Source organism: Rhinolophus sinicus, linkage group LG07 (assembly GCF_036562045.2).
Source record: "Rhinolophus sinicus isolate RSC01 linkage group LG07, ASM3656204v1, whole genome shotgun sequence".
Classification (NCBI taxonomy): domain Eukaryota; kingdom Metazoa; phylum Chordata; class Mammalia; order Chiroptera; family Rhinolophidae; genus Rhinolophus; species Rhinolophus sinicus.
Genome location: NC_133757.1, coordinates 70,921,413 through 70,939,745, shown reverse-complemented (window position 1 = coordinate 70,939,745; position 18,333 = coordinate 70,921,413). Strand labels below are relative to the sequence as shown.

The 18,333-nt window shown below is 52.4% G+C and overlaps 1 protein-coding gene across 1 annotated transcript; it reads left to right on the top strand.

Annotated features, from left to right (window-relative positions):
- Positions 1–1,428: 1,428 nt before the first annotated feature.
- TICAM1 (TIR domain containing adaptor molecule 1) lies at positions 1,429–9,184 on the top strand. The gene is made up of 2 exons (XM_019744289.2): positions 1,429–1,794; positions 6,671–9,184. The coding sequence occupies exon 2, from the start codon at positions 6,814–6,816 to the stop codon at positions 8,878–8,880; it is 2,067 nt and encodes a 688-aa protein (XP_019599848.2). The 5' UTR covers positions 1,429–1,794; positions 6,671–6,813; the 3' UTR covers positions 8,881–9,184.
- Positions 9,185–18,333: the final 9,149 nt, after the last annotated feature.

Sequence of the window (18,333 nt, the reverse complement as noted above, 5' to 3'; positions counted from 1 at the left end):
ATGCATCCATATAATTTCTATTTGCATCTCTCTCCCATGAACCTTTAAGTGAACTTTGGCCTATGATCCATGAAACTCTTGGGGCACCTGATGATGTAATTCAGGGTGTCTATTAACTGATGGGATAAACATGCATATCTTTACTTTCACGAACTCTGATATTTGTCATTTCCTTAATTATGAACGAAGGCAACAGCAGGACTTGTGACTTTGTCCCCAATGAAACTACAGGTTTTCATATCAAATCACATAGCTGCAGATGGCTCAAAATACAGCTGACACCACGACTATAAAACCGCTGTAGCTATTAGCTCTTGTTACTTAGTATAGTGATAAAGGTACATCCCTACATGGTGTTTGTTTCTTTCAGTATACACCTATTTTACGAGTACTTTTAAAGTGATTGTCTTACAAGTATTTTTTGTTTTTGTTTTTAAAATTGTGGTAAAACATACTTAACATAAAATTTACCATCTCAACCATTTTTAGGGGCACAGCTCAGTGGTATTAAGTGCACTCACTCTATTGTGCAGCCATCCCCACCATCCATCTCCAGAACTTTCCATCTTCCCAAACTGACACTCTGTCGCCATTAAACACTCACTCCCCTCCCCTCCCCCAGCCCCTGGCACCACCATCTACTTCCTGTCTCTATGAATCTGACTCCTCTGGGGGCCTCACATAAGGGGAATCACACAGTGTTTGTCTTCTTGTGACTGGCTTATTTCCCTATCATGTCCTCCAGGCTCATCTATGTGGTAGCAGATGTCAGAATTTCCTTCCTTTTTAAGGCTGAACAATACATAGTCCATCGACTCGATATACCACATTTTGCTTTTCATTCACCCAATAATATATTTTAATAAATGCATTTCAACATAGCCTTGTAACCTCCTTGTATTTTGTTTTATTCATCTATCTACAAGTGGTCTTTTGAGAAAAGGCTCCTCTATTCTCCAGGTTGACAAAAGGGCCCAAAGGCATTCATAATTTCATAGGCCCCTTCCTCCATTAAAAAATAAATAAAAATTACATTTACAACTGCATTGTTATAAAGACGAATATCATCCCGGCTGGATTCTACTCATTTTTCTTTTTCTGATTTTAAAAGATATGAAACATTTTCGTGGGCTCCTGAAAGTATAACGGGCGCTGGGTACTGTCTTAACTATGCCCCATGGATATGTCCACTCTGGGTCCAGGACCCCCAAAAGGTTAGGACCCCTCTGAATTCTAAAACGTCGTGTTTGCAGCTTCAAGATATGCCATCTTGCTGCCCCTCTTCCAACCGCATGGGTTTCCCCAACTCTCCCTGGGTAGCGACGATTCCTCTTCCTCCCAATTTCAGTTGTTTCCCCCATTATCCCAGCCTTGCTCTAGTTCCTGAACAGCACTGATTACTAATGGAGATGATCTAATTTTAAATTGGTTCCTTTCTCACTAGACTGTGCCCCCCGACTCTCCCCTCCCCCAAGGGCAGAGCTTTGAACCTCCTGTCCCGTTGTGGTCCCCAGAGCGCGCACGGGAGGTGCCCACACTTGCTGCCTGCGGAGCGGAGGAGTGTGGCGCTGGGGGCGTCTCGGGGACTTTCCCGGTTCCGCTGGGAAAGCGTGACCTCACCTTCCTTCTCTCCTCCCCGCCAGGCCGCGGAAGAGGCAGGCAGAGGCCCCGGGGGCGGGTCCGCTCGCGCGCCTTCCGCGCTCGGTGCTCTGCGGGCACCGCCGCTAGGCCATCTGGCCACAAACCCCCGACCCGAGGACGCGAGAGATTCGGGGGGCCAACCTCGGAGTCCAGGTAACTGTGGAAGCGTCCAGGGCCGGCTGAGGAGGGGCGCGGGGTGTGGCCGGGGCGCCTGCAGGTAGCCGGGCGCCCGCGACTCCTCGCCAGGGTTCCAGGCCAGTTGCCTCCGCCGCCACAGCTTGTGGCGTCCGTGCGCCGCGTTTTCGGTGCCCCTCTCAGGGCTCCAGCTCCTCTCCCCGGTGACCCAGGTCTTCCCAACACCCCACCTCCGTTACCTCCCATACCTCGCATTGCTTTCCTGCACCCCAAATTCCGCTTCAATATTCCGTATTCCCCATCTCCCAGATCTCCCCTAATCTTCCCAATTTCTCCTCAGCCCCGCGCCCCGCATTTCTCCCTCATGTTTCTGATTCCTTCCCAAATCTGGGAGCTTTCTCTGCCCCAGGAACGCCGCCCCTCTGCCCCCGCTGCCCCTCAACCCCTTCCGGCCCGGAATTCCCACCTTTCCCAGAGGCTCCTGGGAACCTCTCCCAAGGTAGGAGCGCATTTTCCTCAGTCTGTCCAGGATCGGCTGAGATCCGGGGCCTCCGGGAATCTCCAGTGCCCCACCCCCATCCCTTTCCGTGGAGTATGGGGTTGGCACCAGGACCTGCCCAGTACTGGCACTGGCATCACTCAGAGCCCTGGTGGTTCCAGGCGATCAGCAGGGTACACCCTTCCCCCCTCTGCCCATTTCTACCCTCTCCCTGTGGTTAAGGCAAGGGCTTAGGGGAGGGGGCATCACAGTGTCCAAGGGCAGGCTGGAGGTGTGGGGTGTGGGTGCAGCAGGCTACCGAAACTGCCTGAGCCTCTGTTTCCTTCTCTGCTTAAGGGGCATTCATTCATTCTTCAACAAATGTTTATAGAGCAACTGCTGTATGCCAGGAGACCCTGTTCAGTATGCTGGGCATACAGTAGGGACCATGCCTTCAATGGAGCCCCCTTTCAAGACAATAAGCAAAACTTGTGAACGGTTACAGCAGTGTGTGCAAAATGCAGGGGGCAGGTATCCAGTACCTTCCCCACTGGCTTGGAGGGAAGATTCCTTAGATCCAGGCTTGGGAGGAGGCCTACACATAGTAGGTGCTCAATAAATACTTGTTGAATAAATGCCCCTTCAGTTTCCTATACATTTTTCAGAGGCAGTCTGGCTATGTTTGCTTTCCAGGTCTTGTTGTAACATTTCTTTTTTTTTTTTAATTAGTTTATTGGGGTGACAATGGTTAGTAAAGTTACATGAGTTTCAGGTGTAAAATTCCGTAATACATCATCTATATATCACATTGTGTATTCACCACCCAGAGTCACTTCTTCCATCATATATTTGACCCTGTTTACCCTCATCTACCACCCCCCACCCCCCTTACCCTCTGGTAACCACTTGTCTGCGTCTATGAGTTTTTGTTTCTTTCTTTGTTTTGTTCCTTTGTTTTCAGTTTTATATCCCATATACCAGTGAAATCATATGGTTCTCGACTTTTTCTGACTTATTTCGCTTAGCATAATAATCTCAAGACCACCCGTGTTGTCGCAAATGGCACTGTTTCATCTTTTCTTACAGCAGAATACTATTCCAAGTAACATTTCTTTATTAGCCAAAAGGAGTGAATTGCGCTCTCCTATGTATCAGTCCTGGTGAGAGCATATTAGCCTTATTGTCTTGCTGGGGAGAGAGGATTCAAGCAGAAAACATTCTTTGAGGTCTTACTGTGTGCCAGGTGCTGTTCTGTCCAATCATTGATGTAGTCAGTCAATAAGTATTTATTAAGTACCTACTGTGGACCAGTCACCAGAGATACAGCTGTGAACAACAGACGAAAATCCCTGATTTAGTGGTGCTTACTCCAGTAGGAAATAATGCATATTCAACCAAATAAGCAAATAAAATTGATAGTGTCAGGTGGCAAGAATTTCAAAGGAGAAAAGAAAAAGCAGGGAGTGTAGGGGAATAGAGTTCAGTGTTAAGCAGGGTAGCCAAGGTCTGACCTTGATGAGGAGGTGACATTTGAGCTGAGAGCCGAAGGAGGTGAAGGAGCCAGCTGTTTGCATATCTGGGGGTGTTTTAGGCTGAGGGAACAGCTGGTGCAAAGGCACTGAGGCAGGATCCAGCACAGAGTGTGTATCTAGGAAAGTGGTGTTTAAGGAACTGTGGCTGGATCAGAGGGAATGAGGGGGAAAATGGCAGGAGGTGAGGGCAGGGAGGTGATGGGAGCACAGGGAAGACTTGGTCAAAGGAATCATGCCTAAAACAACCCTTCATTATTCCCTCCCCACCCCAAACCAGCTCCTCCCACATCGTCCCAGTCTCAGGCATTCATGCCAAAAGCCCAAGTGTCCTCCTTGCCTTCTCCTGCTCCCTTTGTCTCCAAATTATCCACAAACCCAACCATTTCCATCGTTTGAGATCACCACCTGGTCCAGCCCCCATCATTGCCTGAACCAGGGTCACCTCCACCTTGGTCCCCAGCACCCGTGCTCCAGTCCTTGCCCTCAACAGTCTATACTCCCTGCAGTAGTCTCTGGCCTGTGAGCCCGAGTCAGGTCCCGCCCCTCGGTAGAAACCCGAATCCTCCCTACAACTCACAAAGCCCTGCACAACCTGCTCAGTCACCTCCCTGCCCTCCCCTCTTCCCTCTCTCCCAGTCGCTCACTCTGCTTCAGCCACAAGGTAGCTCCTTTCTGTTCCTCCAGCACACCAGGCACGGTCCGGCCTCAGGGCCTTTGCACAGGCTGTTTCCTCTGAATTCTGTATAATATATTACATATCATATATATGTCATACCCTCTACACTGTCAGCTCCAAGAGGGAAGAATCTATTAGTGTTTTTCTTCTTTTTGTCCTGATATGTTCAATGGTGCCCATTACATGACAGAGCTGAAAAATTACTTCTTGAATGAATACTATGTATAAATCCTTTCCTTTTCCTCACACACTTCATGTATTTATTATGTAACAAGGTTTAGAGGTTTTCCTCCATGTATGGCACACTGGCCCACTTTTGTTTTTAAGCTCACAAGGTCTCTTAAAAGTATTTGAGTTGATCGCCAACTTGGCAAAACACAGCAACTTCCTGAAAATCTGTATTTCTGGCTTCTATTCAAATATTAGCAAATATGGTTCCACTGAGCCGGCTTTGTCTCACAGCAACACCCACAAGTCAAGACCACTGCATTCAGATAGGTCCAAGGTGATTTTGTTTTTGAGGCCCCACTCACTTGGGGTAAAAGCTCAAGTCCCCCCGAGGCCCACACGGCCCTGCACTACCTGTCCCCTTCCTCTCACTGCCCTTCTCTCTTCCCTCTCTCCCCCTCATTTGCTCTGCTCCACCCACAGGGGCCTCTCGCTTTTCCTCCAACACACCTGGCCCCAGGACCTTTGCATGGGCTGTTCCCTCTGCCTGGAACTCTCTTCCCTCAGATGACCCCATGGGTCACTCTCTCCCCGTTGTTATGTCTTGTTGCAATCTCTCTTCTCATTGAGGCCTTCCTCAACCATGCACGGTGTTTAAAACTGCAAACACTCACCCCCAATTCTGAGTGTTTCTGACCCTTCTTCTCCCCGTTACGTTTCTCCGTGGCATTCATCACCAGCTGACATACTGAGAGTTTCACTCATTTATTTGTTGTTATCTGTGCCCTGCACTAGGAAGTCACCTCCATCGTTTGGGTGTCCGCCCTCCCTTGATCAGCATTTCATCATGTCATGCTGCTTCCATTTTTGAAACAGCCAGACAGCCACTGACCTCCTTACATCCTTCCGCACACGCCCCCTGCCCCCCCGCGCCACGTGTTCCCACTCCCGTCGTCTGCTCAGTCACACCCCCTTGCTAACACCAGCCCCCCCCAATGCTCTCTCTGCCCTGTGTCTGACTTTCCTGGAATCACCGACCTTGGACATGGAGCCCCAGGGGACCACATGACCTCTGCTCAAAATGAAATTGTTAAAAATCCTGAATCATTTATACAATGAAGTCTGTGATTTATCAGCAAAGGGGAGTGGATCAGCGACTCAGCTCTTGGTCTAGACCGGGGTCCCTCAACCTCAGCACCAGCAACATTTGGGGCGGGATCATCGTCTGTGGGGGGCTCTGTGGCGTGCGTGTTGAGCAGCATCCCTGGCCCCACCCACTCAATGCCAGGGGCACCTTTCCCTGCAGTTACGACAACCAAAAATGTCCCCAGATATTACCCAGTGTTCCCTGGGGGGACAGAGTTGTTTCCAGTTGAGAAGCACTGCTCTAGGCTATAAGGTCTCACCACGGGTGGATACTAGAATGGAACAGCCAGTGTGTTTCATAACCTAATATCACGAGTGACACCCCATCACTTCTGCTATATTCTGTCACTCACTGAGGTCAACTCTGCCACAACGTTGGAAGAACTCCCCGAGGCTGTGAATGCCAGGGTGTGGGGGTCATTGGGTCATCTAGGAGGCTCACTACTTCCCTTTCAAACATGTATTGAGCACCTACTGACTTCCAGTCAATGGACTCAGAACTTTCCATACCTGAACACAACTCAGTCCCCTGAAACAATCCCAAAAGTGGGCTTATTATTATCCTAAAAGGCAGTATAGTCTTGTGGTGAGGCACACAACCTTTGGCGCCAGACTGCTTGGGTTCAAATCCCAAATCAGTCACTCATTGGCTGTGTGACTTTGGGCAAAAGTAACTTCACCTTTCTGATTCACTTTCTTTGTCTGCAAACAAGTGTTGGCTGCTGTCCTTGTACAGAGGAGGAAAGAGGTCAAGGGAGGTGACACATCTTGCCCAAGATCCCTCTTATATGATACGTCATGGTGACCTTAGAAGGCAGGCAGGTGGGGGTGTCTGGGATGCCTCCCAGGGCTGCCCACTTTCCGGTGGTAACTGTGTGTTCCTGCTTTCTGCAGGTCTGCTCCGGTAGTCCCCATGAGACCCGGTACAGTGAGTCGGTAGGGGACACCGCGTGTGCAGGAAGGCAGCTGGTGTGGAACATGCCTCCACCAGCCAGCGCTTGTCCCACCTCCATCGGAGGCCACACCCACCCGTGCCCATGGCCTGCATGGACCCGTCTCTCTCCAGCGCCTTTGACATTCTAGGTGCGGCCGGCCAGGACAAGCTCCTGTATCTTAAGCACAAGCTGAAGACCCTGCGCCTGGGCTGCCAGGGCGCAGACCTCCTACATGTCATGGTGCTTCTGACGCTGGGCCAGGAGACCGAGGCCAGGATCTCCCTGGAGGCCCTGAAGGCAGATGCAGTGGCCCGGCTTGTGGCCCGCCAGTGGGCCGGCATGGACAGCAGTGCCAGTGCCCCGGAGGAGACCCCAGATGTGTCCTGGACTGTTGCCCGGGTGTACCACCTGCTTGCTGAGGAGAAGCTGTGCCCCGCCCCAATGCGGGACGTAGCCTACCGGGCAGCCCTCCAGGCTTTCAGCTCGAGGGAGGACCCCCAGCTTGGGGAGCTCCAAGAGGAGGCCCGGGACCGGTGCGGGTGGGACATCGTTGGCGACCCAGGGGCCTTCCAGCCCCTCCACTCTAATCTGGGCTGCCTCCCGCCCTCCTCTGGGACCCACAGCCTTCCTCAGCCTATTGAGGCCCCCTTGGGCTGGAGCAGAGGCTGCTCCCTGAGATCCACCGGCAGCCCAGCTTCCCTGGCCAGCAACTTGGAAATTAGCCAGTCGCCCACCATGGCCCTCCTCAGCCTGCAACGCAGCTCCCATGGGCCCAGCAGGCTGTGTGATGAGCCCCCGGCCAGCCCAGTGCCTGAGCCTGTCCCCACGGGCGGCCAGGAGCCCGAGGAGATGAGCTGGCCCCCATCGGGGGAGATGGCTGACACCCCAGTGCCACCAAACAGCCCAGGCCCCAGGCTTCCAGAGGTGGCCCTAGATGCAAGCCCTGCTGGCCTGTCAGAAGCTCCAGACACCAGCACCCACTACCCAGTGGAATGCACAGAAGTGTCACCAGCCCCCAAATCTCTACCCTCGCCTTCCAGAAGTCCCTGCCCTGTCAAGGAGCAGATGCCACTACAACGTCCCATAGAAGACATCACTTCCTCTACAGCCCAGCCATGCCCACCGACTCCCTCAGACCCGAAGACGTCCCCTTCCAGTCCTTCTCCACCGCCTCCGTCTTCGGCTCCCCCAGCCTCCTCGAGCCCGTGTCCCCCTCCTCCCATGTCAGACTCATCGGAGCAGAACTTCTATAACTTTGTGGTGCTGCACGCTAAGGAGGACGAGCACATTGCCCTGCGTGTCCGGAAGAAGCTCCAAGCCCTGGGAGTGCCCGACGGGGCCACCTTCTGCGAGGATTTCCAGGTGCCCGGGCGCGGCGAGCTGCGCTGCCTGCAAGACGCCATAGATCACTCGGCCTTCACCATCCTGCTGCTCACGGCCAACTTTGACTGTCGCCTGAGCCTGCACCAAGTGAACCAGTCACTCATGCACAGCCTCACGCAGCACGGGCGGCAGGACTGCGTGGTCCCTTTCCTGCCCCTGGAGAGTTCGCGGGCTCAGCTCAGCCCCGACGCGTCCAGCCTGCTCAGCAGCCTGGTGTGGCTGGACGAGCACTCCCCGATCTTCTCAAGGAAGGTGGCCAACACTTTCAAGCCCCGGATGCTGCGGGCCTACAAGGCCAACTGGAGGAAGGAACAGGATGCTCGGGCCCTTCGGGACCAGCGCCAACAGCTGGAGGCTGAGCGGCAGCAGGCAGCCACGTGGAGTGCCGCGTACTCAGCCTACGTCCAGAGCTGCTTGTCCTGGCAGGAGCAGATGGAGAACCTCCAGACAGCTTTCAGGAGCCACGTGACACTTGGGGCTCAGGTGCCTTATGGGAGCCAAGGGCCCCCGAGTGCCCAGCCACCCTTTCCTACCTGGCCTGGCCATCAGCCACCGCACCTGCCTCCATGGCTGGCTGGCAGCCACCCACTGGCCTTCCCGCAGCCATCGGCCTTCCCGCAGCCATCGGCCTTCCCGCAGCCAGTCTCACCTGTGACCCCTCAGAGCCCTGGGCTGCAGCCCCTCATTATCCACCATGCACAAATGGTGCAGCTGGGGCTCAACAACCATATGTGGAACCAGAGAGGGACCCAGGCGCCCGAGGACAAGACACAGGAAGCAGAATGACCAAACGATGCAGCCTAATGACCTTGACCCCCTTTGGTCTGGGCCTTGGAGAGCCCCCATCTCCAAGGGAAGCAGTAGAACATGGGGTCACCTGTTATTTTCAGGGCATGGCTGGGGACACCTTCATGTCTTAGAAAATCATGCAAAATGGGCCCCGACTACTGTCCAGTCCTCTGGAGGCCAGAATTGGACGTGGTGTTTACAATCTCTCTCTCTCTCCCTGGATGGTGGTGGTAGGGAATGGGCTGGGGGATATTAGTATGGTATTTTAATTATAATAAATATTTATTGAATGCTTCTCTAATGCCGTTCTCCTCTCGGAGACCTCTGCTTAGCAATTTGTTAAGATAAAAATGTGGCTGCTATTCCCAAAAAGGGGAACTGGAAGGGACAAGCTCTCTTCTGCCCTTGAATAGCATGAACCAGAAGTTGTACTCATTCATTGGCCAGGACAGAGTCACATAGCTCCTCTCCAGCCGCAAGGGAAACTGGGAAATGTAGTCTTCCAATGGCCATGTGCTTTGCTAAGAGTGGTTCTGATACTAGAGGAAATGGAGAGAAAACACACGGAGGGTGGGGTGGTGGTGGGGGGGTGGTGAGTGGGGCAGGTCTGCCTTGATGCCCCCACCAAGGCTGGGCTCAGATCCCACTATGCGATTTGGGGCAAGTGTCTTCGCCCCTCTGAGCCTCTGCTTTCTCATCTGAGCAGTGGGTTTATGATTCCAATGTTTCAAGGTCATCAGCAGATCTTACAGGATAACACTGAAACACCAGGGGCAGTGTAAGGGCTCATTAACTGAGTATGCCCAGCAGGGAGGGGATTCATCTTTTTTTTGAGAAGAATAGAATTAATGTTTGTTGAGCACTCACCACTTATCAATTCTGGAGGCTTTAAATATCTAAACATATTTTAATCTCCCAAAATGTGTCCCCCCTCCAGGTAGAAGCTTCAATGGTTGGACCCATTGTATAGATGGGGAAAACTGAGGCCCAAAGAGGTGACTTCTGGTCCTGAAAGTCACAGGGATCGGAAGTGGGAGATTACAATTGAAGAAGCCAAACTTCCAAGGGAGGAAATGACAGAAGGCCCAAAAAGGGTGAATTTGGGCAGGCCAAGCCAAATAGCTGTAGCCCCCCTCCAACTAACAGCCAGACTTGAACACTGACTTTGCATGCCCTTTCCTCCAGTGCCTACTGCCCAAAGGGCGGGCCTGGTATGAGTCACCCAGGCTATCACTCACCACTTGCTATTTTAGTGGCTGACTCAGATTTTGTCAAGGCTCTGCTCCCAGCCTCTCAGTTACAATGAAGTGAAACCTGGGGAGGAAAGCCTGAGATGAGGTTCCAGCCATGCTGAAGTGAAGCCTGAGATTAGATTCCGGGATGGGGTGGGTAGGGTAGCGTCCTAACCCAGAGGGTTTCGGCGACAAGAGCCAGCTGCAAATAACTGGACGGTGGTAGTAAACAGGCCATTTGCTCATCTGACCAACATTTATTGAATCCTTGCAGTGTGCTAGGATTTTCCCAGGCACTGGGGTACAGTAGGGATTGTTGTGATTGTCCCTTACTTTCTTTGCAGTTGGAGGTGAGGAGAGGGAGCAGTGAATGAGTCATCAAATGAGGAAGCAAGATAATTTCAGAAAGTGAAGAGACTGAAAGAAATCAACAGGGTGAGGTGATGGGAGTGTCTCAGGAGGGAGAACTTTGGCCCAGGTGCCAAGGAGGGCCTCTCTGAGGAGGTGGTGTTGGAGCCAAGACCTGGAAGAAGAGAAGGAGCTGGCTATGGAAAGAATTGGGTGGGATGGGGTGGGGATGATCTGGGCAGGGGAAACAGCCAGTGCAAAGGTCCTGGGGTAAGATCATGTTTAGCCTATTGGAGGAACAGCTCCTCCCATGCAGCTGGAAGGGAGTGAAGGAGGACTTGAGGGCAGGGAGGGCACAGGGCAGGGGACAGGCCTTGTGGGCCACATGGAGGACTTGGGCTTCCCCACCCACCCACCCACCCAAGATGGTGGGAGCCCTGCAGGGCTGGCTGGAGGCAGAGAAGGGATGTGACCTGACTCAGGTGCTCACGGGCGCCCTCTGGTGGCTTATTTGGGGAAGACAAACTGGGGTTTGGGTGGGAGCTAGGGAACTAGGACAGACTAGCTTATGTCATCCTCCCAACAGCCCCAGGAGCTGGAGACTATCATTGTCCTCAGTTTACAGATGAGAAAACTGAGGCCCAGAGAGGTGAAGTCATTTAGCCAGGGTGACACAGCACACAAGTAGCCCTCAGGGGCAGGAGAAGGAGCCAGGCTTCGCTGTACTGGATTCTAGCCCATGTGGGGACTGAGCAACCTGTTAATTCATTGCCTCACGTTTTAAATTCTTTGAACTATTCTTGTTCGTTTCATTATTTGTTAATTCCTTGTTTCTCCACCACACCCGGCCCACCCTGCGAGGGTTGGGCAGATCTGTCTTGGTCACTGTGGTGTTTTCAGAAGCTTGTCCTGGGCATAGCACACAGTAAGTGCTTGGTAATTTAATCTTTTTGATAGACAATTACTGTGCACCTGCTGTATGCGGGCCTGTGGTGGGCTCTGGAGACACAGACCTGTTCCCTGCCCCCATGGAGTTCGCTGGGCAGTGACTGGGGAGAATTTGGATGCATCCATCCATGTACCCAACCCACATTTATTGAGCTTCTACTGTGTGGGCACCGTGATGACCGAGTGGCACCCCCGGAGGGGACCCAGGACAACCCCATTCTGTCCTCTCGAAGTGCATGGTCCAATGCCAGAGACGGACAGTAATGAGGTGACCAAGGCTATGATGGGGAAGTGTAGGAGACTGCTGGAGCCCAAAGGAGATGCTTGGCCAGCCTGCGGGGGTTTGAGACGCTTCTGCAAGGAGGAAGTAAGCTGAGACCTGAGCAATGAGCCATGGGCTGTGAAAAGTGTTCCTGGAGGTGGTCGGAGCATGGCAAAAGCCTGCAGAAGAGACTGTGTAGGATAGGACAAGTCCATCCCAGGCGGAGAACAATTTCCTAGCGTTGGGGGCTCAGCCACAATTCCTGTTGCCCCAGCGCCCCCTGGTGGCCACAACCAGCTCCGAAGCCAGCCCGCGCCACGTGCCCACGTGGGCCTGGGTATTTCCCGGGGACGTCCCATGTCCCCTCTGGGTCAAACAGCTTAAAGATAAACTGTGAAATGTGAATAAATAACATGATTTCTTTTCGGAGGTCAATAGCTGTGTTCCTGCTTTCTGAGATAGTTATTTTACAAAAGGTCTCCCACCCTCTGGGTTCAGAGAGGATACGGCTTTGCCCCATGTCACATAGCACGTGCGCGGCTGCGACTGCTGCTGAGGCCTGGCTTGGGCAGAACCGGTCCACGGTGCGTAGTGGGGGCTGCGTTTGAATCTTACAAATATACATCTCTAGCGCAATCTGGTTGTCTCACTGCCTGGCGAGACACGGAGGAGGTGACACCTTCCCCCACCCCCCATCCTCCCCAAGAGCCAGTGTGGCACTGCACACGACACAATTGATAGATGCATATTTAAAATTATTTTCTGTTCAACAGGGAATACATTTCCATGGTTCAAAATTCAAACGTAACCAAAGAGGAACTGGGGTAAAGTTGCCTTCCCTTCCCAGTCCCCAGTCACCCAATTCTCCTCCCCAGAGACCCTCGTGGGACTGATTTGTATCCGGTCCCTGCCCCTGACCCCCACAGTGTTCTTTCTGCAGTAGCCAGAGGGCGCATGTGAGCACCCAAATCAGGTCCTGCCCCTCCTTCTGCCTACAGCCCTCCAGGGCTCCCACCTCCCTCAGGATAAAAGCCCAAGTCCTCCCCACAACTTACATGTCCCCTCCTTACCCTCTCCTCCTCCCACTCTCCCCCCTCATTCATTCTGCTCCAGCCACAGGGGCCTTCTCTCTGATCCTCCAACACACCAGGCCTCCTTGTGCCCCCAGGGCCTTTGCACAGGCTGTTCCCTCTGCTCGGAATGCCCTTCCGCCAGACACCTACATAGCTCCCTGTTCGAGATCTTTGCTTAAATGTCATCCTTTCAATGGGGGTTTCTCTGTACACCCCGTTTGCAATTCATTTACAACACACCCTCCAGATCACCCCAACTCTGCTCTATTTTTCCATAACACTAAGGATTTTTGGACAAAATAAGTCACTTATTCATTGCGTACATTGTCGTCCACCTTCTGCATGAGAATGTGCATTTTGACTGTTGACTTAACTGCTGGATCCCAGTGCCTGGCACATAGCAGGCACTCAATAAATGAATTCGAATTACTGCTTAAGTCTGTTTTTATCTGTAAAACAGCCCCTTGATGCCATATTGCCTTCCTGCGTGTTGGCAGGCAGTTCATTCATTCCAACATCCATCCATCCATTGAACAGTATATACTGAGCACTTACTGTGTGCCGGGGATGGTTTCAGATTTGGGGGACACAGTGTTGACTAAAGCAGACTCTGTTCCTGCCCTCCTGGGGCTCACAGCTCTGTGGTGGAGACAGACACAAGACTAGGTGGTTAAAATCTGGGTGGTCCCAGGTGTGATGGGGGAAGCAGAGGGTGCTGGGGGTGGTATCAGGGAGGCTTCCTGGAGGGGGCACTCCAGGGAGGAAAGGGTACTCCAGATGGAAGGTACAGCCCAGGCAAAGACCCCGTGGTAGGAGGAAGCTTGGCGTCCCCGAAGGACGGTGAGCAGCCAGTGCGATTGACCGGTGTCCCCTGGCCAGGAGAACAAGATTTCTTTTATTTGTGGACTCTGGTGCTGCGATGAGCATTCAGCGCCACCAAGGGGCGCTGCTGGACAGTGTTTCCAGCCTCTCCCCCTGCCAAGAGAGCCCCTGGGACAGGGAACCCCAGAGTGCCAAGTTCCAAGCCATGCCAACAAACCATCTCTCCCCACTTACAGCCTCCATAAATAACAGGGGCCATATAAATCTCTCCATTAACTGAGAAGGCAGACACATGCCGTAGGTCACAAAACAAATTCTACCGCTGCTGCCCAGCCTCCATAGCACCTCTGCCCATACAGAGTGCCCCCGGGTGGGGATCTTTTATTTTTAACCTGGTCAGTGGACACAGCCTTTTTATAGCCTTGGGAGGAGCCCCGGGTTTCCAATTTCCAAGGGAAATTTTTAAAAAACAAAAACTTTTCTTCCCAAGAAAAGGAGCTGCTTGAGCCCTCTCAGGGGAGCCTGGCCCAATCTTCTCTCTTCCCCAAGGCTCACCTGGGGTCCCTCTGACCCCTCACCCGGCTCTGTGCCCATCCCTGTCCTGTAAACCCCATCGCCCTTCTCTGATGGCACCCGGGCCCTGGAGGCCGTCAGGCTGGGGGGGGAGGGGCTGAGGTGTGCCAGACCTATCTTTTGCTGGGTCTCAGAGTCCCCTTTTAGCATAAAGGGTTGTGACGCTCTGTGGCATCCTCCCACCAATTCCCAAATTGTGCTTATCTGGCTACCATCCTCATGATCTTTGCCGGCCATCTGCCCTCTTAATAATCTCTATTCCTTGGGTCATTTGATAATTTTTTTAAGCAGACTTTAAAATTAACTTTTTTTCCCTCCTGGAATTAGATAGCGGTGATGGTTACACAATAGACATTGCAACTATACTAAAAGCCACTGACTGTACACTTTACAATGGTGAATCTTATCTCAGTGGGAAAAAAAGTGTATAAAATATGAACTCGTCTTTATTTTTAAACTTGGATCATTTGCAGTATTAACATCTGTGAACTCACATGTTGGGGTGGGCTAGCTACGCTTTGTTCTTTAGGACACATTCAAATAAATACACGGTTATTTAAAAATTTTAGTTCGTCCATGTATTCTATGTATGAATGGGCATGCAGCTAGTAGGCGCCCTATTATGTGCTGGGACGTTTGCATGGGTCACCTCATCTAAACCATACGATGCTGAAGCAGCAGTTACCGTTACCTCAGTTTACAGATGAGGAGACTGAGGCTTACGGAGGGGAAGTACTGTTCCCAAAGTCAGGTGGCCTGGGCCCTAATCACTACTCTGCACTGCCCAATAAACATGTTCGTTCTCTGAAAGAGGAAACTGGACTAAATCAGAGGATTGATGGCCAGTTGGTGGCCTGAGGACTGAATCCAGACACCCCCCACCCCCAAACTGTGTTTCATACTACTTAAACTTTTAAAAGAAGAACAGCTTTTTGTTTTAGTAAGACAATATTTATTTTGGTAAATAAATACAAAAATGAAGCTGGATTTGGCACACAGGCCGTAGTTTGCAGACTCATGCCTTAGATCATCAATTCTCTATTTTTTCTCTTCTAAATGTTGAAAGCTATGCATTTCTCTCGAGCACTGCTTTACCTGCATTCTACACATTTTCATATGCTGTTTTATGCTCAGTTCAAAATATTTTCTAGTTTTGTGATCTCTTCTTTGACTGAAGCTTGGTCACAGATACCCACCTGCCTGTTACCTGCCAGCCCCGAGTGCCATCTGAATTTGAGGTCCTTTGGAAGTCAATGCTAAGCTGCTTCAGCAACTCAAAGGCCTACCTTCCCCGGGACTGAGAGTCAACAAATACTAATTGAGCGCCTACTACGAGCCACGCATTTTCCTGGGCACCACGTATACAGTCGTGAACGAGGCCCTAGGGCCCCCTCGAGTCCAGAACTCGGCTCCATTTCTCTCCAGCCCATTAAACGGCCTTACCATCCACCCACCTATGGGCTCTGGCTCCAAACCTGCTCTCGGTCCCCATTCCCCAACCCAGATCAACAGCTCTTGCCAGCCCAACTCCAAAGTAGATCAGGAATGTCTGCTTCTCCACCTGTGCCCCCTCCCCTCCAGCACTCACCTGCACTGCCTGTCCCCCCCTCCAGATTCACCCCTCTAATCCCTCCCTCCAGCCTCAGCCAGGTTGACCTCAAAGCTTAAACCAGATCACTCCTCTTGTTGGCTTGAAACTGCCACAGCTGCCCATCTCCCCAAGGATAAAACCCAGGGTGGCTAGTTTGCTCAGTTGGTTAAAGAGCATTGCTGCTAACACCAACGTTGCTGGTTCGATCCCTGCATGGAGCACTTTGAGCTGCACCCTCCTTAAAAAAAAAAGAGGAAGGATAAAACCCAAACAGCTCACTAGGGCCTAGTCCCCCTCCTCCTCCTGCTCACCTTTGCTCACTCTGATCTGGCCACACAGGCCTCCTCGCTCTTAGGAGGAGCCACATGAGTTCACTTATTCATTCAACAAACACTTCAGAGAGCTACTGTGCGTCAGGCCTTTCAGGTACTGGGCACATGGCAGGGAATGAGCTTGCGTAGTTGACATTCTAGGGAAGGGACACCATGAACAAAAGAAGCCATAAAGATAATTGTAGAGGTGAAGGTTATAAAGGTTAAGAAATACACAAGGGACATGTGGTGTAGGACGGCTGGGCCTGTGCTTTGGATGATCTGGGAAGGCTTCACAGAGGAGGTGGCATTTTATCAAGCTCATTGCCCCATGAGTTTTTAGTAGGGGACATCAGGGCAGGGGGAGGGGGTTGCACTGGGAATCTCAAATGTCTTCTTCAGTGCCTAGGTTCACTGTCTCTTCTGTAACCTATGAGAAACACAGGTGCCGGGGTCAGGGAGGGAACACTTCCCCGGCCCTGCAGGAGGGGTGGCGCTGCCCGCATTTAGGCTGGGTCTTGCCAACATCTGTTGCAGCAAACAGTGGCACCACCTTCTTTGCCCAGTCCTAACAGTCTTCTACAGGAGTCCACGCCCCCAGCCATCTTTCTCCGGGGACGTGGTCAGTGCCTCACTGGGCCAGCAGTGCCAGGGGCTGGTTGTGTCACTTTTCTGGCCTGTGATGTGACTCGGAGCTGTGCTATCTTTAACCTTGGGCCGGGACACTCCGCTCCTCTCCCTGTAAACACTGCTCAGATGACAGTGCTGGAATCCCATGGGGCAGCAGGCTCTGTGCAAGGCCAAGCCATCAGGGCCTGCTCCGTGCCCTCTGCTGCGGCCCCAAGTAGTCCCAGGAGGACGGGCGCTCTGGGAGGCGAGGCATTTATCCCTGAGCCCACTCACTCACGGGTGCTGAGGACGTGGCAGGGACCAAGGCGGCTCTCACAGGGCTCTGGAAGGTCTGAGAAAGGCAGTAAGCAAGTATATAAGCAAAGGAGAACTTCAGGCCCTGATTCAGTTCTGTGGAGGCAGGAAGTAGGGTGGGAAGCGACAGTGAGTAGGGGGCAGTGGACCTCACGGGTGGGGTGGCTGAGTGAGCTTGGGCAAGCCCCCTCCCGTCTGTGCGCCATCATCCTGGCTGTCCTTGGGCAGGCCAGCTGGTCTCTGAGCTTGTTTCTTCACTGATAAATGGCAGGCAATGGCATCTGTCCCTCGTTTTACAGTAACCCCCATTACATTTGGAGTACAGATGTTTGGGGAGGTGGGCTCTTCCATCCCCTACTCCTGGGCTACTGGTTGGTGCAATTTGAGGGAACCCCAGGACTTGGGCTGGCAGAAAGATGACTTCCGTTCTGCTGGCTGCCGCTGTCTGGGGCCCTGCAGGACCAGGTCACACCTACGCGTTTTGAGCCTATGACACCACCTCATCTGAAACCTGCCTGGGTTGTTTCAGAGTGGCTTTCATTGCAAAGTCTGAGGCCAACAGTATGATTCTCTGGTCTGAGCTTGTAAAGCAAGCAGTTGGCACAGATCAGTTTTCCTCTTTGGTGACCCTCATAAAACCTAATAGCCTTCGTTTCCCCCACCTGCACAGTGGGAATGATGACACCTGCTGGACAGGGCTGTGGTGAGCAGTTAATTAGGTGGCCCCTCCGCACTTAGAAGGGGGCCGGCATATAGTCAGGGCTCAGGAATTACTTTTGCTAGTCTTGTGTCTGCAGGGAGGGCATGGGTCTGAGAGCATCTGCCAATTTGAAACCCACTCCTTTAAGGCAAGGATATATTCACACTGTAGCTGAGTGGGTGTTAGCTGTTCAGAGTTGTTGGGTCCCCAGTGAAGCCAGAAGACAGAGAACCCTCCAGCCCAATGTGCTACTGGAGGTGAAATGTCACCATGGCATGGCCTTCGCCATTGCCATGAGGTGAGAACATGGGGAGATCACCCTGGGGAACAATGGCTCAATCTGTACCCCTAAGGGGACCGGGAACATGCCAGGCACACAGCAGGACTTTCAGGAAGATCAAGCCGTCCTCGCTTCGGTGGCAACCCTACCGTAATGTGGGGCTTGAACTAAGTCAGTGGTTTTCACTTTTTCTTTTTACGCAGTGACACGCTATTTCTGAATGAAACCTTACACAGAACCCCAGCACATAAACAGAAACTCTTCCAGCTGGAGATGGTGGCCCGAGGGCTGGTCCTTTATGTGGGCTGGCACCATGGCCTTTTACTCTTAGTGGCACCCTCTTCCCGCCTTCTCCCTGGCCTACCCCGCAAGGAACTGTCAGGCGG

Coding starts and splice junctions, on each gene's coding strand:
- TICAM1 (XM_019744289.2), top strand. CDS start 6,814: ATGGCCTGCATGGACCCGTCTCTCTCCAGCGCCTTTGACATTCTAGGT.